Here is a 26,796-nt window from a genome sequence, read left to right on the forward strand (position 1 = left end):
AGAAATTAAATAAATAATCAATGCAAACAAACATACCATAGATATTAATGTAAATTAATAAATAAATCTCAAAACGAGTGAAACTTAAATTGAATATACAAATCAAGCATGAAACGAACAAAAATCACCAAAAACAAGATTTTGGGTATGACCTTCTCTCACTGTAAAAGTCTAAAACCTACTGCGTCATTGGCGCTTTACTGAAAAAAAATTTTATGACAAATATTTTCTTTTGTACTTAATATTGAAAATAAACATTTAAATTATAGTTGCATTTTGAACTGATGAGCTTTCAGCAATTAATATCATTATACATCAAATATTCAGTTTAATTTATTAGCCCTTTTAAAGTTGTTAAAGACGAATATAGTTTCACTACAAACAAGCGTTTGGATACTGCCTCCTTCCCTTACTGATAATAAAAACCAAAAGCCTAATGCGTCATACAAACGGATTATATTACAAATATTTTCTTTTCCAGTTCTTACAGCATTGAAAATCAAAATACAATTACAGTGAAATAAATTCTTCAACAATTAAACAAATTCTTCAATAAATTCTTCAACAATTACAGTGAAATGTTTCAACAATTAATATCATTATACATCAAATATTCAATTTGGTGTTGTTTATACTTTCCAAGGCTGTTCAAGACGCATATACTTTTCAGTAAAGCGCCAATGATGCAGTAGGTTTTAGACTTTTACAGTGAGAAAAGGAGGTCATACCCAAACTCTTGTTTGTAGTGAATTTTGTTCGTTTCAAGCTTGATTTGCATATTCAATTTAAGTTTCACTCGTTTTAAGATTTATTTATTAATTTACATTAATATCAATAGTATGTTTGTTTGCATTGATTGGTTATTTAATTTCTGTTCGTTTTAAGTTTCATTTGTGCTTCAATAAGAAAATATTTTTTTCGTCTTAAGCTTGATTTTCATATTCAATCTAAGCATTACTCGCTTTAAGATCTATTTATTCATTTATATTATTACTTGTTGTATGTTTTTGCTTTGATTGTTTATTTAATTTCTGTTCGTTTTGGGTTTCATTTATTCTTTAATAGTAATTTCTGGTCGTTTTGAGTTTGAATTTTAAAGGTGTTTGTATCTGCTGAGCTTGAGTTTAAAATGGCCTTTACTTTACTTTCAAAAACTTATTTTTCGGAATTTTTTTTAAAATTAATTTTTCTTCGTTTTTGATTACAAAAAATTTCAATTTTTTAAAAATTCCTTATTTCAAAATCAAACTTAGAAAAAAAAAATCAAATATTCATCAAAGTATCAAAACTGATATCAAAGTAAAAATATCAAAGTGAAAAATGGGTTTGTGTCAACCTTTGAGTTTTTATTATGTGATGGTTGAACTATTTTTAACAAGATTGCTATCTCAAAATTTTATCGGATAGGTTTGGGGAAAAAAGGCGTGGGGGGGGGGACGAGATTAAGCTTCGGTCTCTTTTGACTTTTTAAAAGTGAACTAAAATTTTCTATTTTCAATCAAATGAGCCCTCTCTGAACATTATACGAGTATCCCTTCTATAAGAACAATATATATCCCCAGAGTATAACTTACAACGCCTGTCCCTAGGCCCTGGGAGGTTGTGTCGACCCTGGAGCTTTAATATCTAATGGTTGAACTATTTTTAACAAAATTGTCACCTGAAATTTTTATCAGATGGGTTTATCCATCCGATACACCCGAAGGCGTGGAAGGTGGGAGTGGCTAGTTGCCCTCCGATCTTTTTCACTCTGAGAAAATGAACTACAGTTTTTAATTTCCAATTAAATGAACCATCTTTGAAATTTATACGAGCATATCTTCCATAAGAACCTTATATGCCCCCAGAGCAATACTTACAACGCCTGCCACGGACCTCGGGGGGGGGGGGGGGCGTCGACACAGGAGTTTTTCTTATCTGACCTTTGAACTATTTTTAACGATATGACCATACATAAAGGAGTTTTTGTTATATGATCTTTGAACTATTTTTAACAAAATGGCTACCTCAAACTTTTGTCAGATGTATTTGGGGAAAAAAGGCTTGGGAGGGGGCCAGCTACCCACTGATCATTTTTGACTCTGAAAAAGGGCACTAGAACTCTCGATTTCCAATCGAATGAGCCCCCTTTGAAGTTTATAAGACGACCCCTTCTACATGAAGTGCCTCGGGGAAAAAATAAATGGAGTGTGGGGGACGCTAGCTGCCATCCAACCGCTTTTGACTCTTAAAAAGTGAATTAAAACTTTCAATTTCCAATTAAATGAACCCTCTAGGAGGTTTATACGAGCATCCCTTCCATAACAATCATATATGCCCCCAGGGCATAACTTACAACACCAACCCCAGGTCCCTGGGGGGCTGTGTCGTCACCGAGGTTTTTTGTTATCAGAACTTTGAACTATTTTAAAAAAAATGTCTATCTAAAAATTTTTATCTGATGCATTTAGGACGTGGGGGAGTGGGGGGGGGGGCTAATTGCCCTCCGATCTCTTTTGATTCTCAAAAAGAGAACAAGAACTTTCAATTTCCAATCAAATGAGCCCTCTCCGAAGTTTATACGAGCATCCCTTCCATAAGAACTATATATGCCCCTAGAGCATTACTCCTAACGCCTGCCTCCGGGTCCTGGCGGGTTGCATCGACACAGGAATTTTTCTTATCTGACCTTTGAACTATTTTTAATGAAATGGCTATTATAAAAATTTTATCGGATGGTCGTCGGGGAAAAGGATGTGTGGGGGGGGGGGCTAGTTCCCCTCGGATATCTTTTGACTCTTAAAAATTGAACTAGAAGTTTCAATTTCCAATCAAATGAGCCCCCTCTGAAATTGATAAGAGCATCCCTTTCATATGAACCATATACGCCCCCAGGACAACACTTACACTTACACTTACAACGCCTATCCCCCGGGCTTTGGGGGGAGTTTTTGTTATCTAATTTTTGAACAATTTCCAAAACACTGGCTATCTCAAAATTTGTAGCGGACGGGTTTGGGAAAAAAAGAGCTTGTGGGGGGGGGCTAGTTTAACTCTCTTGACTCTTAAAAAGTGAAATAGAACTTTAAACTTCCAATCAAATGAACCCTCTATGAAGTTCATACGAGCATCCACTTCATACGAACCATACATGCCCTTAGGGCATAACTTAGAACGCCTTCACCTGTGCCCTGGGGGGTTCTATTGACACCAGATTTTTTCTTATCCGACCTTTGAACTATTACAAAATGTCTATCTCAAAATTATCATCAGATGGGCTTTGAAAAAGAAGGCGTGGGGGGGGGGGGGGCTAGCTGCCCTCGGATCTCATTTGACTATTAAAAAGTGAGCTCAAACTTTCAATATCCAATGAAATGAGCCCTCTCTGAAGTTTATAAGAGCATCCCTTTCATACGCACAATTTATGCCCAAGGGCATAACTTACAACGCCGGCTCCCGGGCCCTGGGGGGGGGGGGGCTGTGACGAAAAAGTTTTTGTTATCCGACTTTTGAGCAATTTTTAACTTAATGGCTATCTCAAAATTTTTATTGGATGCATTTGGGGAAAAATGGGCAGAGGGGGGGGGGGGTAGTTGCCCCCCAATCTCTTTTGACTCTAAAAAACTGAACTAGAACTTTCAATTTCCAATCAAATGATACATCTCTGAATTTTTTTACGAGCATCCCTTCAATATAACTTACAACCCCTGCCCTCGGGCCCTGGGGGGGGGGGGGCTGTGTTGACCCCGGAGTTTTAGTTATATGGTCTTTCAACTATTTAAAAAAAAAAACTATCTCAAAGTTCTTATTGGATGGGTTTGAGGGAAAAAGGGTATGGAGGGGGGGGGGGCTAGGTGCCCTCCAAACTCTTTTGAATCTAATAAAGTGAACAAGAACTTTCAAATTCCAATCAAATGAGCCCTCTTTGAAGTTAATACGAGAATCCCTTCCACAAGAGCCATACATCACCCAGGGCAAAACTTACAACGACTGCCCCCGGGCCCTGAGGAGTTGTGTATACACTGGAGTTTTTGTTATATAATCTTTGAATTATTTGTAACAAAATAGCTATCCTAAAATTTGTATTGGATGCATTTGGGAAAAAAGGGTTTGGGGGGGGGGGACGAAGCTGGTTACCCTCCAATGTCTTTTGACGCTTAAAAAGTGAACTAGAACTTTCAATTTCCAATCAAATGAGCCCTCTCTGAAGTTTATACGAGCATTCCTTCCATAAGAACCATATATGTCCCCAGGGCACTACTTATAACCCTTGCCCCTGAAGATTGTGGGGGGAGTGTCCTGCTCAAACATATAATTCCCAGAACTTTCAACTGCATTGAACAAAATGGATATATCAAAATTTTTATCGAATGTGTTTAGGGAGATGGTGGGCGTGGAAGGGGTGTCAGTTGTCTTAGAATCACTTTTGACTATTAAAGAGGGAACTAGCCATTTAAATTTCCGATCGAATGAGCCCTTTCTGAAGTTTCTACGACAACGTTGTCTATACAAAACCTTATATGCCCCCATGGCATAACTCACAACCTTTGCCCTGAGGGTTGTGTTGTCATCCTCAAAGACCCAATTTTCAGAACTTAAAACTACGTTTAATAAAATGACTATCTCAAAACTTTGATTGAATGTGTTTGGGGAAAAAATGGCGTTAGAGGGGGGTTAGTTGCCCTCCAATCACTTTCGACTACTTGAATTTTCAATCAAATGAGGCTTTTTTGAAGTTTCTACGATAACCCTTCTATAAAAACCTTATATGCCCCCAGGGCATAACTTAAAACCCTTGCCCAGGGGGTTGTAGGGGAGTGCTCTCCTCAAAAACATGTTTTCTATCTGGAAATCAACTACGCTGAACAAAATGGCTATCTCAAAATTTTGATTGGATGTGTTTGGGGGAACGATGGGCGTGGGGGGGGGGCTAGTTGCCCTCCAATCACTTTAGACTATTAAAAAGGGCACTAGAACTCTCGATTTCCAATCGAATGAGCCCCCTTTGAAGTTTCTACGACGACCCCTTCCATATGAAGTGCCTCTGAAAAAAATAATAATAAATAAATACTTGAAAACACACTTGAACTGTTTATCTAAAGGTTACCACAAAGGATTGACTGACGCGAAAAATTATGTTATTTCCATGAATAGATGAATTCAATCGACAAAATAAGAATTTCAACCGAACACTATTTCGGTAGAAATAAATCATGGCATTTGTTCTCTCATTTCATTGTTATGAAATTATTTATTTCAATGAAATGAATGCAAAATTAGTTATATCCATTTTGTTACGCAAGAAATACAAGTCAAATCGTTTCTGTTTATCACCCAACGTTTCTCATTCCTTCATATTTGGCAAGCGTGGCCTCAGAAAATATTTATTCCAATAAAACGAATGAAATATAACCTCTTTCAATTTCATTAGAAATGAAATTTACCTTTTGAACTCCCATTCCTTTGTTATGAAGGCTCGACGAAGCAAGCCCACTACTTTGAACGCGAAAATGAAGCTTTGAAACAGAACCATTTACCACATTCCCGTTCGGAAACTCGGTTGCTCTTTGGAAGAAAGAAATGGCTGGGTACAAACGCCTAAAATAAAAATAAAACTGTTTTAAAATAGTTGCTTTTACATAAAACCTAAACAGCTGTACTGGCCTCATGTGGCTTTGTGCTGCAGTAGGCTGTTATTCATAGTAATAGCATAGTAATAAAAATAAAAACTGTTTTAAAATAGTTGCTTTTACATAAAACCTAAACAGCTGTACTGGCCTCATGTGGCTTGGTGCTGCAGTAGGCTGTTATTCATAGTAATAGCATAGTAATAAAAATAAAAACTGTTTTAAAATAGGTCCTTTTACATAAAACCTAAACAGCTGTACTGGCCGCATGTGGCTTGGTGCTGCAGTAAGCTGTTCTTCATCGTTATAGTATAGTAATAAAAACTGTTTTAAAATAGTTCCTTTTACATAAAACCTAAACAACTGTACTGGCCTCATGTGGCTTGGTGCTAAAGTAAGCTGTCATTCATAGTAACAGCATAGTAATAAAAATAAAAACTGTTTTATAATAGGTCCTTTTACATAAAACCTAAACAGCTGTACTGGCTTCATGTGGCTCGGTGCTGCAGTAAGCTGGTATTCACAGTAAAAGCATAGTAATAATAATAAAAACTGTTTTAAAATAGTTCCTTTTACATAAACCTAAACAGCTGTACTGGCCTCATGTGGCTTGGTGCTGCAGTAGGCTGTTATTCAGAGTAATAGCATAGTAATAAAAATAAAAACTGTTTTAAAATAGTTGCTTTTACATAAAACCTAAACAGCTGTACTGGCCTCATGTGGCTTGGTGCTGCAGTAGGCTGTTATTCATAGTAACAGCATATTAATAAAAATAAAAACTGTTTTATAATAGGTCCTTTTACATAAAACCTAAACAGCTGTACGGGCTTCATGTGGCTCGGTGCTGCAGTAAGCTGGTATTCACAGTAAAAGCATAGTAATAATAATAAAAACTGTTTTAAAATAGTTCCTTTTACATAAAACCTAAACAGCTGTACTGGCCTCAGGTGGCTTGGTGCTGCAGTAGGCTGTTATTCATAGTAACAGCATAGTAATAAAAATAAAAACTGTTTTATAATAGTTGCTTTTACATAAAACCTAAACAGCTGTACTGGCCTCATGTGGCTGGGTGCTGCAGTAGGCTGTTATTCATAGTAACAGCATAGTAATAAAAATAAAAACTGTTTTATAATAGGTCCTTTTACATAAAACCTAAACAGCTGTACGGGCTTCATGTGGCTGGGTGCTGCAGTATGCTGGTATTCACAGTAAAAGCATAGTAATAATAATAAAAACTGTTTTAAAATAGTTCCTTTTACATAAAACCTAAACAGCTGTACTGGCCTCAGGTGGCTTGGTGCTGCAGTAGGCTGTTATTCATAGTAATAGCATAGTAATAAAAATAAAAACTGTTTTAAAATAGTTGCTTTTACATAAAACCTAAACAGCTGTACTGGCCTCATGTGGCTTGGTGCTGCAGTAGGCTGTTATTCATAGTAATAGCATAGTAATAAAAATAAAAACTGTTTTAAAATAGGTCCTTTTACATAAAACCTAAACAGCTGTACTGGCCTCATGTGGCTTGGTGCTGCAGTAAGCTGTTATTCATCGTTATAGTATAGTAATAAAAACTGTTTTAAAATAGTTCCTTTTACATAAAACCTAAACAACTGTACTGGCCTCATGTGGCTTGGTGCTAAAGTAAGCTGTTATTCATAGTAACAGCATAGTAATAAAAATAAAAACTGTTTTATAATAGGTCCTTTTACATAAAACCTAAACAGCTGTACTGGCTTCATGTGGCTCGGTGCTGCAGTAAGCTGGTATTCACAGTAAAAGCATAGTAATAATAATAAAAACTGTTTTAAAATAGTTCCTTTTACATAAACCTAAACAGCTGTACTGGCTTCATGTGGCTCGGTGCTGCAGTAAGCTGGTATTCACAGTAAAAGCATAGTAATAAAAATAAAAACTGTTTTAAAATAGTTGCTTTTACATAAAACCTAAACAGCTGTACTGGCCTCATGTGGCTTGGTGCTGCAGTAGGCTGTTATTCATAGTAATAGCATAGTAATAAAAATAAAAACTGTTTTAAAATAGGTCCTTTTACATAAAACCTAAACAGCTGTACTGGCCGCATGTGGCTCGGTGCTGCAGTAAGCTGTTCTTCATCGTTATAGTATAGTAATAAAAACTGTTTTAAAATAGTTCCTTTTACATAAAACCTAAACAACTGTACTGGCCTCATGTGGCTTGGTGCTCAAGTAAGCTGTTATTCATAGTAACAGCATAGTAATAAAAATAAAAACTGTTTTATAATAGTTCCTTTTACATAAACCTAAACAGCTGTACTGGCTTCATGTGGCTCGGTGCTGCAGTAAGCTGGTATTCACAGTAAAAGCATAGTAATAATAATAAAAACTGATTTAAAATAGTTGCTTTTACATAAAACCTAAACAGCTGTACTGGCCTCAGGTGGCTTGGTGCTGCAGTAAGCAGTTATTCATAGTAATAACAGTAACAATAGTTTCTATTTCACGAAGTCTAAGTTCAGAAACTTTTCAATGACAACCTAGGTGCGAAACAAAACCATTTTGGAAAAATGTACTTAGTGGGATTTGATTTTTCAAATACTACCATGAAACTTTTCTAAACTCAGTTTTGAAAAAAAAAGAAGTATACGACATACCCTATATCGATTCTAAGACAACCCAATAAATATATGACCGCACATAATGTATAATGTACAATCATAATATAATGTATGCCAGCATATTATTCAATAACTTATTATTCTTTGAAGGAGTTGTGCCACTCCCTCTAGCATATGAACTTCAGCGATTTTTTTTCTATAGTGATCTCTTTTTTATTTTCTGCTATTTGTCTTCTTTTTTTTTAAGTGAAAGAAGATCAGTAAAAAATTATTCCCTTTCCTTCCTTTTATTTATATATCTGAACGCTCAGTGAGAGTCAGAAGATTTGGGATTACAAATATTCTATTGAAAGTTTAGCCACCACACTACAAGGCCATATCCAAGGGGGTTAGAAGTTTGAATCCCCACCCCCGAAATACTTGTCCGACTCTTAAAAACGTTACAAATGCATATACACTAATTTGTTATGCATTTTTCAAACTTTTTTGCAACTTCCCTCACCGGAAAAAAGACCCTATCAAAATCCTGGATAAGGTCCTGTCCCTCTACTTATCTACTTATCCTCCACTCCAATTCAGGCGTATAAATATATATCATCATACACAATTTTACGAAGCCTCATAATAAATAGAATCAGTTAAATGAAGCTCAAGATCTATTTCACCCAAGAACGTATCCAGGAAAGTTAGGGGTTTGAATCTCTCCCGCCCCCCCCGAAACGTTTGTCCGACTCGTAAAAACGTGACAAATTTTTTTTTATGTATTTTGAATGTTTTTCTTGTACCCCCGCCCCCAACACACACACACACACACACAAAGAAACAACTCCTATAGTTTTAATATTAGAGGGTTTCCCTAAATAGTATTTAGGCTCTTTTTGGGGCAGAATTGTTGCTTTACACGACAAAATTTCTTAATTTCAAAAAATTTCAAAACGACAAAATTTCAACTCATTACTTACATAACATTTATTGCTCTTACGGTAATTCAACAGTATAATGCAGTGCTCACGAGTTGATTAATAGGCAACTTTATTAATTAATTAATTATTTAGCAAAAGAACTGGATTTATTATATTAAAGGAATTAATTCGGTTGATTGATTCAGTTAATTCAACTTATTTAATTTACATTAAATTTAATAAATTACTTTAATAACAGGCCATTGTACAATTTTGATACGAGTCAGACAAATTGCTCAATAAATTTCTTTTTTAAATGAAATGTAGAAAAAAATGAACATAAAACATAAGTAAGTAATTTATAGATTTCTAGAAAAAATTATAATCTTCAAGTAAATTGTTTAAACCACAGAATTTTTTAAGTAACTTTATTTATTTTTTTTTCACTGCGTATAAAAACATATTTAAAACATATTTATTTTTCTCACGCCGCTCACAATTACTTTATAAGTCTCATCGACTAATTAACATACTACCTGACATCTTTGTCAATTTGCAAAAGAACTTCATTATCCTTGAAGTAAGCTTGCCACTGACTTCTTGGATTCAGGTTTAATGGATGATCAATCAACAAGGAGGAATGGGTGGCCTCTTCAACATTTAGTCCCGGACTCACTACAAAATCATCTGAAAATATATTAATTAGTAATTAATTGGTTTTGAATAATAAAAAAAAGGTCAAAGATTCGAGAGTCCTCCAAATTTTACATGGCGAGTTTAACCTGCTTTGCAGTAGCAATGGCAAGGTGTCAGTTGGGGAGAGGGCAGAGGGCGAACCACCTAAGTGAATATTTCGGCATACTTCTTTATAAATCTTATTGCACAAACCAAAGAAAATGTGTGTGCCTTCTCAACCCTTTGACCACCACAAGCAAGGGAGTGGGAGAAAGAGAGAGTGAAAATTATACGTTTGCGCCTAAAATCATGCAATTGTCCCATTTTCTACAATCACCTAGCGAACTTCCAGGGAGTTCTTTGTTACATATCTTAGCAATTACGACTCAAATATAGCTCTTAAACATGATTAAATAAATAGAAACAGGTTTTACAAATGAGAGTAGCGTAGCACTTAAAACAATCAAAAATTATTGTGTATATAAGGGCGACCTGTCTCCTCCTCTGCTCCCCATTCCTTAGAAACTAAAGTTTAAATTTTTGCGAAACATCAAACCAAGTGCACTTATAGTACAGGCAAACTAGAGCTTGACCCCAAACAAAATGCAACAGAAATAGTTTTTACACCATGTTGTAGAGAAAAAAAGAGTTACCAACATATCTCAAGTTGCAAATCTAGGTCGACACAAAACTAGCTATTTTTGCGTATCGTGTCAGTTTTCTCACTTTCCTGATAAAAAAAAAAAAAAAAATTCCGGTAATTGTTCGTTTTTCTTGAACTGAATTATTATTCCGGTGTAACAAGACAAGATGAATGTGAAAATGCAGTCAAATTTGTTGTACGGTATATAAAAAAGGTGTCATAATCATCAATATGAGATTTTTACGCTTCTCGTCGTCGTGACCCTCTTTTTTTTACGAAACCATCTTTCGCTGGCTTAATTGTCGGTTTTGAAATCTAATAATTAGTTAGCCTGAATCTGATCGTCGCTGGCTCCATCACCTGATGGGTCGGCCTAAAAGAATTGATTGCAAGATGTTTATTAAAACATTAAAATATTAGAAAAGGGAAATCATCTATGATACTAGTTTTCAGCGGCTAATATTTAAAATCCCTCTTCGGAAAAACTATTATCAATACACTGACTAGTCTTCACAACTGGTAAAATTATCGAATCAACTTCATGAACATTTGAAATACAAAAAAACTCCGACTAGTATTCACAACTTATTCTTTTAATTCAGATATCTAAGCTTCGACGTTCTCCTCATCGTTATAGCTTTCGATCCTTGGAGAGATAGAACATGTTGTCCCTTTGCATGTTTTACATATTACAGTGCAAGCTAAGCCGTTTTTAAATCAGCTACGTCTTGTTGAGCTACATTCCAGTTGACAGGAGCACTTCATGATTTTCAGAAGCAGACGATGGGCTGGTGGGACGTCAGTAGTCAATGGATAAAAGAAGTCATCTTTATTTTTCCAATCCCATTTCTCGGCTTTAAGTTCAGAATCAGGATCTCCACTCCACACCTGAACTTGGTACAAACCTGTAACTCTGGAATTTAGCCGCCTCAGAAGTTGGTGGTAACTGTTCTGGGTCGACGAATGTGCTAGTAGTAGTCACCTTCTTTTTGAAAACTTCCCTACGGAGTTCATTCAGATTTCCCCCCTTTTGATGATCCATGTCTCCCTGCCACTGCTTATACTTCTTTACTCTCTAAGTTTAATGAGCTGCAACAAGTGGTTATAGAAATGTCAGGGAAACTGGACAATTATCAGTATAATTTTCCTCAACGACCTAAACCTACATCAGCAATTGACACTCATGTGACAGTTATTATCTCTAAAGTGCCTTCAAATCTGTCTGATCCGATTAAACGCACATCTGTTCTCAATCAAATAGCTGGACATGAATTAGTTTGTAGCGTGAAACCTGTTAATGACAGATGATATCTCAATATTGACAAATCTGCAACTTAAGATTTTTGTAAATCAGTTCAGAACTTTATTTCCGGTGCAATAGTTAAAGTACGAACCAAGCGCTTTTTTGGGATTCTCAGAGGTTTCCCAGTTGATGTCGACCTTTCAGTTATTAATATGTTACAAGGTTCAAATCGATTGGGCCAGACTGTGTCAATCAAGTTTGAACTTGAGGATTCCTTCAATCGGTCCGCGTTTTTCAAAGAGAAAATTAAAGTTGGACATGCTTTACTTCGAATTCACGAACATTAGAATACATCTAAATGTTGCTTCAAGTCCCGGTCTTAAGATCACCTTTAAAATGGATGCACCAGTAATGTCCCGAAATGTGTCAGATGTACTAGGCCACATCTGTCTACTAAGGACATTCCATTTATCGCTGTCATCAAGTGTGCTAAAGGGGGTAAAAATCTTGCTCCTTATAGTCTGTCCTTCTAAGTATCTAAGGAACTAATGTTGTGCTCTCCCGTTTCTCAATGATCCCTGTATTTTCAGTAATATAGTTTAATATTAATGGTAATAAGGATAAGGACTTCGTTATTGATGAGCTCTACAATAATTTTGATTTGGTCTGTCAACAGGAGCATCTTCTCACAGACTTTAGCATTAACCTTTTGCGTCGGAGCCCTCATCATGATGTGTTTTTTACTACTCTGCCAAAACCACAAGAGGCCGCCCATCCGGTGGGCTAGCTTGTGTTTTTAAGCGCAATCCGAATTCGGTTTCGCCGGTGACTTTTTACTTGGATGAGTTTTTTTTTGGCTGTTCGTATGGGCACTACAGTTTTTCATTAATTTTTATCTGCCTTATGATATCATCTGCTCCAGTGCTCTATACCAGTGAATTGCAAAACGGACCTGGATTGCTATTTTAATCAAATAATTAAATGTCACAAAGATGCCGAGGCAGTTGCAGTGCCGCTGCAACGTGTTAGATGTGGTATGCGAAAACCCATTTGGTCTTTAGATCATAATTTAAAAAAACTTTGAAAAATAAAGCAAAGCTGTGGTTAAAAGTATAGAACGGATGTGATAGACCGCCTTGTGGAATTGTATCTGACCTTAAGCGTAAGACGCGAAGTGAATATAAAAAATATCTTAAGTCGATGCGTTATCGTGATATGGGGTTTCCAGTGTCAAAGAGAGAATGGCGAAAAGTTATTAATTCTGAGTCGATTAGAAGTGATATTCCAAGTAGTGATTGTCTCCCTGCATCTGCTTCGCACGGCCATTACTCGTCTATTTTTTCTAATGTGAATTACTGTGTCCATTCTTTGTATAATCATTTTCTTTCTGCCATTTTTAGTACCCTCCTATCTCAGCGTCTTTGTATTCCCATTTCTCTTTCATCCGTAGTTGAAGCAATTAAGAAACTTAAATCAGATAATGTTGATAATGATGGTATATCTAGATTTCACCTTTTATTAGATTGGTCCCCCCTTATTGACCATCTCCACCTACTTTTCCAGACGTGTATTTGTACAACTAGTGTGCCAGAGTTTTTTGTGTGGTACTGTTTCTTCAATTTAAAAGAGGAGAAATTCTCCTTTGATTTGCTCTTCTTACCGACCTGTTACTGTCTCTTGCACTTTTAGTAAAGTTCTTGGGCATGTATTACCTTTTGTGACTAATAATATGCTTGAGAGAGAAAACCAGTTTGAATTTAAGCCCGGAGTAGGATGTCAGCATGCAAATCCTGTATTATCTTCTTTGCTCCTTGAGAATTCTTCTAAGGGAAAGAGTAGGCTATATATCTTTGGGCTTTAGATCTATCAAAAGCTTTCGATAGTGTCTGTCATAATCAGCTTTTTTCTGCTCTTCATGGTTGCGGTGTCAATCTATCGGTTATAATTTTTCTTCGTTAATGATACTCTAATTCTTTTCTTTGGCTGAAATCGGCGCCAGCTTCTCTTATTAAAGTGAAAAGATATTTAAGGCAAGGAGGAGTTATATCTCCGACCCTATTTGTATTTTGTATTTCGGGAGTTCTGGTAAAGATATCGGCAACCTATCTCTCTGAATTTTCTGATGTTTCATATCTTGCCTATGCTGATAACCTGCTTCATATAACCCGTACTAAAACTGGTCTATCTAACATGGTTTCTCGCGTTGCTAATCTTTTTCAGATATAGGCCTTTCTCTTAATTTAGATAAATATAAATTTCTTTCTTTTAACAAAAATTCTATTACTCCCCTTCGTTTTAATGGCTTTACTATCCCTCTCGTAGATTCTCTTCGATGGCTCAGCATTTCTATTACTAATAGTCTTCCGAGCTTGCGCCAACGCACAGTCTCAGATATTAATATGAAAATTCAATTAGGATATACAATTAGGATATACTAAGACTGTTGCCAATACAGAAAAATATAATAAACTCGCGTTGGCCAAGCTCTACTGAATTTTTTGTGACCATTCAATTCTTTTTGCTTCTGGAATTTTTCCCCTTCTTAAGAAAAATGAGTTAAAACGAATCCTGGTTAATTATTTTAGATTTTGTATATTTTTGTTGTTTCTTCCACCTTGGACTAAAAACCGGGTAATTATTTATAAATTTCTTGTTTTTGATATTACTGTAAAACTGAAAGTACTACACAGAAAACTTTCAAATACCGCGTGTATCCGTTTTTTTATGCACCATCACTTTACCAGTTTTTCCAATCCCAAGTTGTTTTTCATAAATTTGTTTGTTTGTTTTTCTCTATGTGGTTGTTCAACATTTTTTAGCTTCGTAGAGAGAGAGTAAAAATCAAAAAACTATAGTAAAAATAACAATTTATGTCCACGTCCATGTAAGTTACTGATTGTTAGATTCTGTAAGTTGTGAGTTTTTTTTCTGTTCTTCTTTTTCCCCTCCTTTTATGTTATTTATCTTTTGTTTTAGTTTCTTTTATATTTTATGCATTGCTCTATAACTGATATTCTTTGATTTCTACATTGAATTGTGTTGCATTTTTATGTGTTTTTCTTCGTGATACTCCACGTATTTTATCTCTGTAAAGTGTGGGTTAAAAATAAATAATAATGATAATAATACATAATGAGCAGAGCGTCTTCTCCAGCAACCCTTAATTCCTCCTTCGAAGCTGACTTTAGTATGAAGGCTACAACTGATGCATAATGACCGGTAACCATCATATATTTCTTCAGTGCAAAATCCTTTTTTACCGTGTTGATTTGTAAAATACAGTCACAACCTACGGCGATGAAAGGCAGAACGCATGGATAACATATGATTTGCTCAACCTTATCTTTCATTTTATGAATATCGACTTTGACTCAGGTGCAAAGATTAGTTTCTTGCTTGATAGGTTACCATGATCATAGGCAGCGCAATAGCGCTGCCTAAGTAAAGAACAATGTTGGCACAATCTATTATTTATTTTCTGGTTTTGGCCAGGGTACTTCGTATCGAAGGAGTTGTCATAGAAACTTCGAAAAGGGCTCATTCGATTGGAAATTGGAATGGCTAGTGCCCTTTTTAATAGTCAAAACTGATTGGAAGACAACTAACACTCCTTCCACGCCCACCATTTCCCCAAACGCATCCAATCAAAATTTTTAGATAGCCATTTTTTTGGCGTAGTTGATTTCCAGATAGAAGTTATGTTCTTAAGGAGGGCACTCTCCCCACAGCCCTCAGGGCAAGGGTTGTAAGTTATGCCTTGGGGGCATATAAGGTTTTTATAGAAAGCTTTGTCACAAAAACTTCAAGAAAGGCTAATTCGATTGGAAATTCAAAGGCCTAGTGCCCTTTTTCATAGTCGAAAGTGATTGGAGGGCAACTAACCCCCCTCTTACGCCCACTATTTCCCCAAACACATCCAATCAAAATTTTGAGATAGCCATTTTGTTCAACGTAGTTAAAAGTTCTGGAAATTAGGTCTTTGATGATGACAACCCCCCCTCCCCAAAAAAAAAAAAAACAACCTCAGGACAAGGGTTGTAAGTTATGCCCTGGGGGCAACTAAGGTATTTACAGAAAGCGTTGTCGTAGAAACTTCAAAAAAGGGCTCATTCGATTGGAAATTGAAATAGCTAGTGCCCTTTTTAATAGTCGAAAGTGATTGGAAGGCAATTAACACCCCTTCCACGCCCACCATTTGTTTGCCAGACAACATCATAGCAGTGACCGTTTTTCCTTTTTAATACGGACAATTTGATTTAAATACAGAAATTTGGGATTTTGGAGTACGGTGGAAAAAACTAAAAGGCTACCACGCTCCACCAGGCCCCCTTCAATAAGGGTGTCTGACTTCGCATTACGTGGACCTGTCCGCTAAAGATAAGTCTATTTTCGATTTATTGGATTTTATTTTTATTTTCATCATGGTACAGTTTCAGAAGGGAGATTTACCGGTAGCTCGGTTCAAGGGATATCCCCTCTGGCCAGTTCGGATTGTTATAACAAACCAAAAAGAGTCTACGCCAAAATGCATTGTTTTTTGCGACGGGTCCCATGACTTTCAGACTGTGGTGGTAGAGAATCTTCTTTCCTATAGTGGAAATTATACGGAAACTTCGAAAAAAACCGATAAGGGCGTTAATCATACTTTTTGTGAGTGTGAATCTTCTCCGGATCTATACTATCAGTTTATGAAAAAGAAAACTGCAAAATGCGAGGGTTCTGATTTAACTACTTCGAGCGAATCATCTGCAATCCAAAAGCAACTTACTTTAGCCCAAGATAAAGTTGCAAAGCTTAAATTTGGCCTAGTAAAAGAAACAGAAAAAAAAGTTCAGGAAAAAGTTGTTTCGGTGACAGGAGTAGCAGGCTCATCGCAACAACCCGCTCTGAACCCTGAACTGATTGTTTCGGAAATATATGATTCAATCAGTCTGGAATACAACATAAAGATTGAGAAAATAGAAAAAGTGTTTTCATCTCTGGATAGCCAGATTCAGTCATTAGAGCTACGGGTGGCTACCATTGAGGAAAAGCTGGATGATTACGAAGAGGAGCGTTTACTTGATTCTTTAGTTATTTTTTGGAGTGAAGCAGGGCCCCGGAAATTACCTGGGTACTACTGTTCTTGATATAGTGAGGAAAATGGGTTTAAATGTTCAGAAAGAACAATTGTTGTCTGTAAACCGTTTTAGACTTTTGAACGCTGCCCGGAATATCCAGACGCCTACAACTGTTGCACCAGTTATTGTGAAATTTGCAAGTAAAGATACGGCGTATACTGTTTTCAGAGCAAAATCAAAGCTGGCGAAATTGGGCGTATTTGTCACGGACTATCTTACAAAAATGAAAAAAGCGATTTTTGAAGGCGCAAGAGACAGATATGGTGTAAGAAACGTATGGTCTGATCGTGGCCGTGTTTACAAACGTGAGCAGGGTGATAGCCACCCAACACGAGCCCACTCACTTGTTGACACCCTTTAGTGTCGTAGAAGAGAAATAAGGTGAACAGTATGAGAAGGCAAGCAAAGAAGAAGTATTTTGAAGAAAAGCTTTCTAATAGTAAGGGAGAAACCAAAGCCACATGGCAGGTTATTAATGAGTCTATGGGAAATCGGAAAAGTAGTCAGTCGCCTTGCATTGATATAAATGGAAGTTATGTGAGTGATAAGAATGTAGTCGCGAATTATTTTGGCCAGTTTTATTCTCAGGTTGGCTCGTCTATTCAAGAGAGTGTAAGGTGTGACAGGGAAAATTTTCTTAGCGAGGAATTCGTGGACTGTCGTGGAGATACTGTTGAATTCCAGTTTGAAAAGTGCACAAGTGATGAAGTGATTAAAATAGTGAAAAATACAAAATTTAATTTTGCTGGGATAGATAGGATGAATCTGAGAACTTTTAAAGCTGTTTTAACGTATATACTACCATGCATTCTCCATGTTATCAACTTATATATAGAAACGGGAACCTTTCCAAAAGCGTTGAAGCAAGCTAAAGTTATCCCTCTTTACAAAGGGTGTGCCAGGTCAGGTGCCGGAAACTGGAGACCAATATCGATACTGCCTTTATTGTCAAAAATTTTGGAAAAAGTGATTCATCACCGTCTATATGACCATCTCATGAAACATAGCCTAATCAGTGACACCCGATTCTGGTTTCGAAAAGGTCATTCCACTAGTCATGCTGCCATTCATCTTACTGATTTTGTAAAAAATTGTTTGGAAAATGGTGAAATCCCTCTTACAGTATTTTTTTACTTTAGGAAAGCATTTGACACGGTAGATCTAAAAATTTTATTGCAAAGATTAGAATGCTTAGGTATTAAAGGAGTTAATTTGAAGTGGTTTGAAAGTTATTTGTGTGGGAGGTCTATTAAAGTGATGATCGATGATGTTTTTTATTCCCCTTATCAATTGTCATGTGGTGTACCACAGGGATCGGTCCTTGGCCCACTTCTGTTTTATCTTCCAGATTGTTGCTTGATGTCGTTTTCCGACGACACTGCTGTTACTTTTTATAGTCGTTGTTTGAATAGTCTTGTACCGAAAGTGAATTGTGTTCAGAGAAATTTCCATGTGTCTACTAGTTTGAGTTTGTTATCAGTAAATGTTACTAAGCCTAATTTTATTATATATTCTAGAGTAGGCAAGCCCAGTGATATTGATGGTAGAATTCTGTTTAATAATAAGCCTGTAATTCAAGTTTAGGAAATTTGGTAGTTAGGTTTTTATATTGATTGTAATTTTTCGTGGAAACACCACCGTAATGTTGTTGCAACAAAGATTGCACCTGGCCTTTGAGTGATTCGTCGTCTTAAAAATTTTTTTTACCCCAAAGAGTTTTATTGCTTTTATACCATGCTTTGATTCATCCATATGCTTCGTATAGCTGTATGTTATGGACAAGCAATTTTTATGTGAATTTTAAACGTGTTCAGACTCTTCAAAATAAAGCAATGCTTCTTATTAGTGGGTATGCTGAAGGTATCCATAACACTTCTGCTTGCTTCAATAAGTTGCAAGCGTTGAATGTAGGACAGCTACGGGATTATCAAATAGGAATTTTTGCCTATCAATGCTAAAATATTATTAGTCCAGAGGATTTTTGCGATTATTTTAATGACAATAGGTCTTTGCACCATTATGAAACTCGTCATGCTAGTGACTTCATTGTTCAGAATAGAAATGGCACCAGGGCCAGCTTCCATACAAGATTTTTCGGACCAAATGTGTGGAACTCTGTTCCTGAGAGCATTCGGGTGGCTGAGCACCTGGGTTTATTTAAAAATAAATTAAAAAATATTTGTTAGGTCAAGCTTCATATTTTTTTTTTTTTTTATTATTATTTGTTGTTCCTTTGTTTATAGTTAATTATTAGTTAGTAGATGTGTTTTATGTACCCACCCAGTCGCAAGTGCTTTTCTATTTATTATTATTTGTTGCTCCTTTGTTTATAGTTAATTATTAGTTAGTAGATGAGTTGTATGTACCTGACCAGTCGCAAGTGCTTTTTTGTATCCTTCTTGGGGCGGGTATTTGAATATTAATTAAATGTATTTTTGATTTGAGATAGCCATATGTTCAACGTAGTTGAAAGTTCTGGAAATTATGTCTTTTAGGATCACAAACCCCCCAGAGCCCTCAGAGCAAGGGTTGTAAGTTATGCCCTGGGGCCATATAAGGTTTTTATGCATAGCGTTGTCGTAGAAACTTCGAAAAGGGCTCACTCAATTGGAAATTGAAAGGGCCAGTGTCCTTTTTAAACGTCAAAGGTGATTGAAGGGCAACTACCCCCCCCCCCTCTCACAACCACAATTTACCCAAACACATCCAATCAAAATTTTTAGATAACCATTTTTTCAACGTAGTTGAAAATTTTGGAAATTAGGTCTATGAGGATGACAACCCCCCCCCCTTCCCTACAGCCCTACGGGTAAGGGTTGTAAGTTATGCCCTGGGGGCATATAACGTTTTTTATAAAAAGCGTTGTTGTAGAAACTTCAAAAAGGGCTAATTCGATTGAAATTGAAAGGACTAATATCCTTTTTAATAGTCGATTATGATTGAAGGGTAACTAACACCCCTCTCACACCCACCATTTCCCCAAACAAATTCAATCAATATTTTGAGATGGCCATTTTGTTTAAAGTACTTTAAAATTCTGGAAATTAGGCCTTTGTGGAGAACAACCATCCCCCCCTTCCCCACCAACCCTCAGGGCAAAGGTTGTAAGTTATTCCCTGGGGGCATATAAGGCTTTTATTATAAGATTTAATATTTGTATGCTACCACTGCTATTATAATTACCACTAGCCCCTGGCGTCGCACCTATAAGAGAATACCAACGCAATCAATGTTGACCAAAAACACTTATTTTTTGATCAGTCTTCCTCAAATTGATTTTTATTTACCAGATATTCTACTTATTCATTAGGTAGAAACTTTGCAAGGGCAAGGGTTGTCAGTTATGCCCTGGGGGCATATAATAGTTTTCTTTATAGAAAGCGATGTTGTAGAAACTTCAAAAGGGGCTCATTCGATTGGAAATTGAAAGTATAGTGCCCTTTTTAATAGTCGAAAGCGATTGGAGGGTAACTAACCCCCCTCTCATGCCCACCATTTCCCCAAACACATCCAATTAAAATGTTCAGATAGCCATTTTGTTCAACGTAGTTGAAAGTTCTGGAAATTAGGTCTTTGAGGATGATACTCCCCCCAGAGCCCTCAGGGCTAAGGTTGTAAGTTATGCCCTGGGGGCATATAAGGTTTTTATTGAAAGGTTTGTCGTAGAAACGTCAAAAAAGGCGCATTCGATGGGAAAATAAAAGGTCTAGTGCCCTTTTCAATAGTCGAAGGTGATTGGAGGGCAACTAACCCCCCTCCCACACCCACTCTTTCCCCAAACACATCCAGTCAAAATTTTTAGATAGCCATTTTCTTCAACGTAGTTGAAAAGGTCAGAAATTATGTCTTTGACGATGACACTCCCTCTAGATCCCTCAGTGTTAGGGTTGTAAGTTATGCCCTGGGGGCATATAAGGTTTTTTTATAGAAAGCGTCGTCATATCATCCAATCAAAATTTTTAGATAGCTATTTTGTTCAACGTAATTGAAAGTTTTAGAAATTATGTATTTGAGGATGACAACCCCCCTCCCCCATAGCCCTCAGGGCAGTGGTTGTAAGTTATGCCCTGGGGCATAACTTACAGACACTTCAAAAAGAAACTTCAAAAAGGGCTCATTCGTTTGGAAATTGAAATGGCTAATGCCCCTTTTAATAGTTGAAAATGATTGGAGGGCAACTAACCCCCTCTCACGCTCACCATTTCCCCAAACAAATACAATCAAAATTTTGATATAGCCATTTTTTTCAACGTAGTTGAAAGTTCTAGAAATTATGACTTTGAGGATGAAACGAACCCCCCCCCCCCCACAGCCCTCAGGGCAGGGGTTGTAAGTTATGCCCTGGGAGCATATGATTTTTTTTTATAGAAAGCGCTGTCGTAAAAATTTCAAAAAGGGCTCATTTGATTATCTTTCTCCCTGAAAAAGACTATGTCAATATAAAACGAACAAAAATTAATCAAAAAAACTTTTTGCACAAAATAGGTTTTTTTTTAAAGTAAAGAACTCCATTAAACCAAATATTAACAAAAATAGGATCAAATAATTTACCAAGCATACAACTACCCCAAATCAGTATCAATAAAAAAATGAAACCCAAAACAAACAGAGATTAAAATAAGTCAAACTCAAAACGAGCAGAAATTAGTATGAGTAGGGTTCTAAAGCCCGTGCTTTCTAAAAGCCAGAATATAATTTGTACTTTACTGAAAAAATTCTTTTGATTGTTTTCACTATTGTAACTTTTAGAAATCATAAATTAGTTAAGATTTTAAGGAACAAATATCAGCGTATGTATATTAAACTGACAATGCACATTTTTTTCAGTAAACTCATTTGAATTTTTTTTCGTGTTGAAAGTACTCAGATTCCGTGAGATTGATTCTCTTTGCTAGCGTGATGAACCTCTGAAAAAGGAGAGTAGGGTCCAGTCTTTTGTAATCTCAACCTGGATTCTGCTTCGTAGTAATTTGAACTGCCTGTTGTTTTTGTTGAAACACAAAATCAGCGACGAGCTTTCCCGACATGGAGTCAATGATTTTTAGGCCTAAATCTCTAGCAGAATCAACATTGGCAGATTCGAAGGCTGTCAGACCGTTGTTGATGTATCTTAGTTGAAGATCCGCATTAAATGGTGATCCTTTTTCTAGGAAATTGATAACGATGTGGGTGTCTATACAGTCTCTTAGCTGCCTCAGCTTGGGCGTTTCCGTGTGTTTTTCACTATTTCCGTAGCAAACCTGAGACATAACCCTCCATCAGAAGATTTATTACAGAACAGACGGGTCTAGACAGAACCCATAAAGACCTTTCAACCTCTGTCAAACCACTTCAATTTGTGAGGCCATCAGCCGTTTTGAGACTCCGCATGAGCTCCTGCTCAATTACAATATCCGCGGAGAGCCCAAGCCAAAATCTCTCAGAACGTCTGATCACATGTATCCCATTTTGGAAGGCTTAATAAACGGCAGGATGGGTTTTATGGAGCTTGACCATTCGCTGGAGGTAAAGCCGGAAGAATTCTGTGTAATTGTTGTGCCCAGATGCCGCCAGATAAGGTAGCATGTCAGAAGTGTATTTTAATTGGAGATCCCACGACCCAGATCGTTCGGCTCTTAAGAAATTTCACAGTACGGATACCATATCGAAGCATTGGAACCACAGTTTCGAGGTTCTCTACTGGAACAGTTCCAGTCTCTTCCTATCGATGAATCCAACTATTTTACCAGGGTGGGGTTTCCTTCAACATCCGCAACAGCCACTTCTTAGTTCATAAGCTTTATGTACAGGTTTATGAGTTCCAATATTTCTTCATATTGCAGAATTGATTCAGAAACACTGGAACTTTCTTCGAGAAAGACCTCGAAAAGCAGATTAGCATGTAGCGCAGCGTCAACCAGAAAACGGCCACGTATTGCCTGGTGATTGTTTTGCCGCTGAGAAGATGAGGGACAGTGTTAGGTGTGTAGACAAGTTCAAGAACCTCTCTAAGTTCTGAACCCTCCAATATGTAGCAAACTGATCCAAGGAAGGTCATCATGGTGCGGAATCCTCCAAGTTTTGGAGCAATATCTGAGAGCTTTCTTCCTGGAGCAGCAGCTTCGACAGTTGGCTTTCCACCACAGCGGCTGGTCAAATGTGACAACCGGAGTAAATCCATGTCACCTGGTCTGCTCTGCTACGAAAAGCAAAGTCGAGTAAATGCAAGTGTCGTCACTAGCTGGAAGGTCAATCATAAAGAGGAAAACAATGGAGGCTTTTCCTGGGAGAGTCCCTACCATGGTTTTTTGCTGTGTGCCATTCCAACGCGGTCTTGGAGTTTTCAGTTACCAGGACGGAGGCCACAGGGTGTCAAGTCTGGAGCTGACAACTGTAGGTTGTAAATCTCTTGGACATTCACATCGAATGCGGGAGAGTACCGTATCATCTAATTTGTGATGGACAAAATGTATTTTGTATCATCCTTTATGTCATCGGTTGTGGGGTTTATTCTGGGAATGCGTATTCTCGTTGTAGTGTACACTGGTGTCACAGAGGCAATGATACCCATTCCATGGAAAGTCTTCTTGCCGTCCAGAGTGCAGATATCATGATCCACATTGTCGGAAATGTGGGGTATGAACCCGCCAGAGAGAATCTCGTCCAAATCTTCGACTGTGCGGACGGCTGAGCATTTTTCAAATCTCCTAACTTCATGATGGGGCAAACAAAATATTGTTACATTAAGGGTATTGATAAGATATCGTGACGCAAAGTGATGATGCATCTATACGCCCAAACCCAGCTGTAGGGGTGCGATTACTACTCGGGGTCTAGCTGCTTGAATAATCGCATGACCAATGCTAGGAATCTTGAGTTTTACATCCTTCTCAACAACCATTTCCCGAAGAACAAGTCTGAGGCTGTCAGGTATAAATTTCAAAGCTTCTGAAGTATTGACAGCTTTTCCAGAACGTCGTTAGTTTCTTTGTTTGTAGATCTTTTATATCTTTTTTTTTTTAATAATTTCGCTGCAGCGACAAGTTACTGTACTTTTTCTTTCTCGGGATCTTCGGACCTTGCCTCTGAGTGATACTCGATTTAAGATCGATGAGGCAGTTTCCCTGAACATGACTTCCCGTCAATACTCGAGATTACAATATGATTTTCAAAGAGCTATATTATCTTTTTCTTCATATAAACATTGCTATATGGTTCAGTATTCTTCTGGAGAGCATCAGAAATCTTCTGAACTATATCGCTGATTGTCGTCTGTTCCTCGTCATTGTTTTCAAGGAACTGCATCCCTTTTAGGAAAGCGTCCATTTTTATCTCGTCTTCTGGTCTTCCCGACCTTCTTCTCTTTTTCTCAGGCTCACACTGGGTGTTGTCAAACTTTGTTGGAGTCGCGTGCATTGTCCAAAAATAGTTGCTACAAAGCTGGTGATACACAGCATCAGCGGCATGAAGATATGATGAGAAGGGTAAAATTACATATTGATGATTATGAAAAAAACATTCTGAAACATTGGACATCAAATTTGCTTTCATTTTTGGGCTCGGCTCTTAATTTTACATCGGGACTGTACTTCATATACAGAAAAACGAACATATACCGACAGTTCATTCTTTTAGAAAAAAATTAAAAATTGACACGAAAAGCAAAAAAAAAACTAGTTTTCCGTCGAACTAGAATGTGCAACTTTGAATATGCTGTTGTAGTCTAGTCGCTTAGTCCACAAAACAGGATGGTTCGTGAAAATTTGGAACAAAGTATGAAACTTTGTCAAAATATGCAGTTTGATGTGCTCTTTCGAATGAGACTGGGACACAGTCGATCCGATCACCCTAAGGGGGGAAACAGGGAGTAAAACCCACCCAAAGAGGGGAAATGCGAAAAAGTAACTTTTGCCTATTTCAGTTTGATATTTGGTGAGTATATTCGTTATTAGATAGCAACTGAAGGGAAGTCGTGGGAAAAGTGCTTGGATTGTTCCACTACCCGGGGGGGGGGGGTGAAATTCAACCAGCAGGAGGAAACGGGAAATGTTTATTTTTGTCATTTTTAACTCGACATTCGGTTTTTATTCTCGGGTATTAGAAAGAAAAAAAGTTCTAGCAATGGAAAGTTCTCGGAGAGCCCTAGTAACTTACAAGGGGAGGGGGGGGGGGAATGGTCACGAAGGGCTTCGATTTCTATCTTTTTCTAAAAAAAAATTCCAGTACCTTTAAAAATTCCATTAAAAATTCCGGTAGCCCCTCGTATCGCACCGATAGACGAACCATACATCACTGGAGAGCAGCCTGTGAACTTAGAAAAAGATTGGTTGAATCATGTTGAAGAAATAGCGGAGAAACAGAACGGAAGTGCTTCGATGCCGGTCTCGTGGGCTGCATTTCACTCTAATAGGCAACCGACGGTGGACAAGCCAAAAGGCACGATTGCACTGTTACCTATTTTAAGGATCAAGCGCATTTAGGAGCGATGATACTTCACAATATGAATTCGGTTAAGACAGTTGTCTCGTATCTGAACCCAGGTCAGACTCCAGTTTTGACAGCTGATCAGCCGCTCTATGCACTGGCCAAACTGATACAGTGGAGCTTTCCAGAAACACATCCGGAAGATTTGTTTATTGTCGTTTTAGGTGGCCTGCACATAGAAATGAATATCCAGAAAGTGCTAGGAGACTGGATGAATGGATCTAAATGGGACGAGCGTATCGTCCAAGCTGATGTCACAACGACAGGAAGGACAGATGCCATTCTTAAAGGGTCGCATGTTACTAGATCCCGTTACGCTAACCGAGTAACTGCTTTAGTCCTTCATATCCTTAGGTACCGACCATATGATGAGTATGCTGCTGAGAATGAAGAGAGCGACAGTTAGGTACTATCTTTCGATGAATGGTGTGAATCAAGAAAAGAATTCAGCGTTCAGTTTAGTTACTGGTCAAATGTACTTGATATTGAACTAATTTTGCTGACGTCCGTACGATCCATCCGCCAGGCTGATTTTATGCTTTATGTCGATGCTCTGCGAAAGATTCTGCCCTGGATGTTCGCTCTGGACCACACGAACTACGCCAGATGGCTGTCGGTGCACTTTCGAGACATGATTGCCCTCAGAACCCAGATTTATTTTGTGAGTTTATGAAAGGAAACTTCATAGTTCGAAAGACAAAACATACTTTTTCTTCCATGGCAATGGGTCAAGCGCATGAACATTTGAACGAGAAAAATGAAAGGAACAGCCGATTTAATTGGAATCACCAAAAACCCAGATGCCATGCTTCAATGGATCACATCAGGTCCCGGTGTTCAAAGGGCCGTTGAGGAGTGTGAAAAAAGTTTCACAAACCCTTCTTCTGAAGAAAACTTGGAAGCATCATGAGGACACAACAAAATTACAGATGCGAATCATGTGCCGTGTTCAGGACTTTCTTTAAGTCATTGAAGGTAGGGACAATCCATTTACTGAATCAGAAAACGACCTTTTTACCCTTGAAACGAGGAAGGTCATACCCAGCAACGTAGTACACAGAGCCAGGAACGCATGCAAAATTGGACTCGACCGATATAAAAAGTTTACTGAAGAGCGACTGACAACATGCTCCACGCCAGTCAAAGATGCTATTAAGAAAAATAACTTACCACTATTCACAAGTGTTATAGCCAAGAAACCGTCAAAGGCGAAACAAGAGATTTCTAGTCTGAAAAAGAGTTGTTTTTTGTTTCGTAGATTGTACATTGCCTGCCAGTCTTGTGACGACAACATGGACGAGTTTTTTAAGCACGAGAAAAAGCCCACTCCCTCTGCATTGTCTGACAGCGGATCCCTTAGAAAAACTGCAAAATCTGACCTTACAACATGTTTAGAAGCATTAATGGGCAAACCAACTACTATTCCTCGAGTCAGTTTAAAAGTATACGATGGATCAGCCTTAATTCACATGCTTGCACCCAGCTCTAGCAAATTTTTCAAAGATTTCGCGGACACAGTTTTTCTACCGTACATTGATAGCCAACTAGAGA

At 37.5% G+C, this 26,796-nt stretch overlaps 1 protein-coding gene across 2 annotated transcripts in view; it reads right to left on the reverse strand.

Moving 5' to 3' along the window:
- Positions 1-26,796, reverse strand: part of LOC148942449 (TBC1 domain family member 13) — a 231,952-nt gene that overhangs the window by 76,475 nt on the left and 128,681 nt on the right. For both annotated transcript variants that reach the window (XM_089102906.1, XM_089102907.1), the window contains 2 exons: positions 9,638-9,788; positions 5,424-5,577 (listed from right to left, as the gene is read on the reverse strand). In XM_089102906.1, coding sequence (XP_088959032.1) covers positions 5,424-5,577; positions 9,638-9,788 — 305 coding nt within the window. The remainder of the gene's footprint in view (positions 1-5,423; positions 5,578-9,637; positions 9,789-26,796) is intronic.

The sequence above is a fragment of the Artemia sp. Qi Xiang Cuo genome, chromosome 17, assembly GCF_049724085.1.
Source record: "Artemia sp. Qi Xiang Cuo chromosome 17, ASM4972408v1, whole genome shotgun sequence".
Lineage (NCBI taxonomy): Eukaryota > Metazoa > Arthropoda > Branchiopoda > Anostraca > Artemiidae > Artemia > Artemia sp. Qi Xiang Cuo.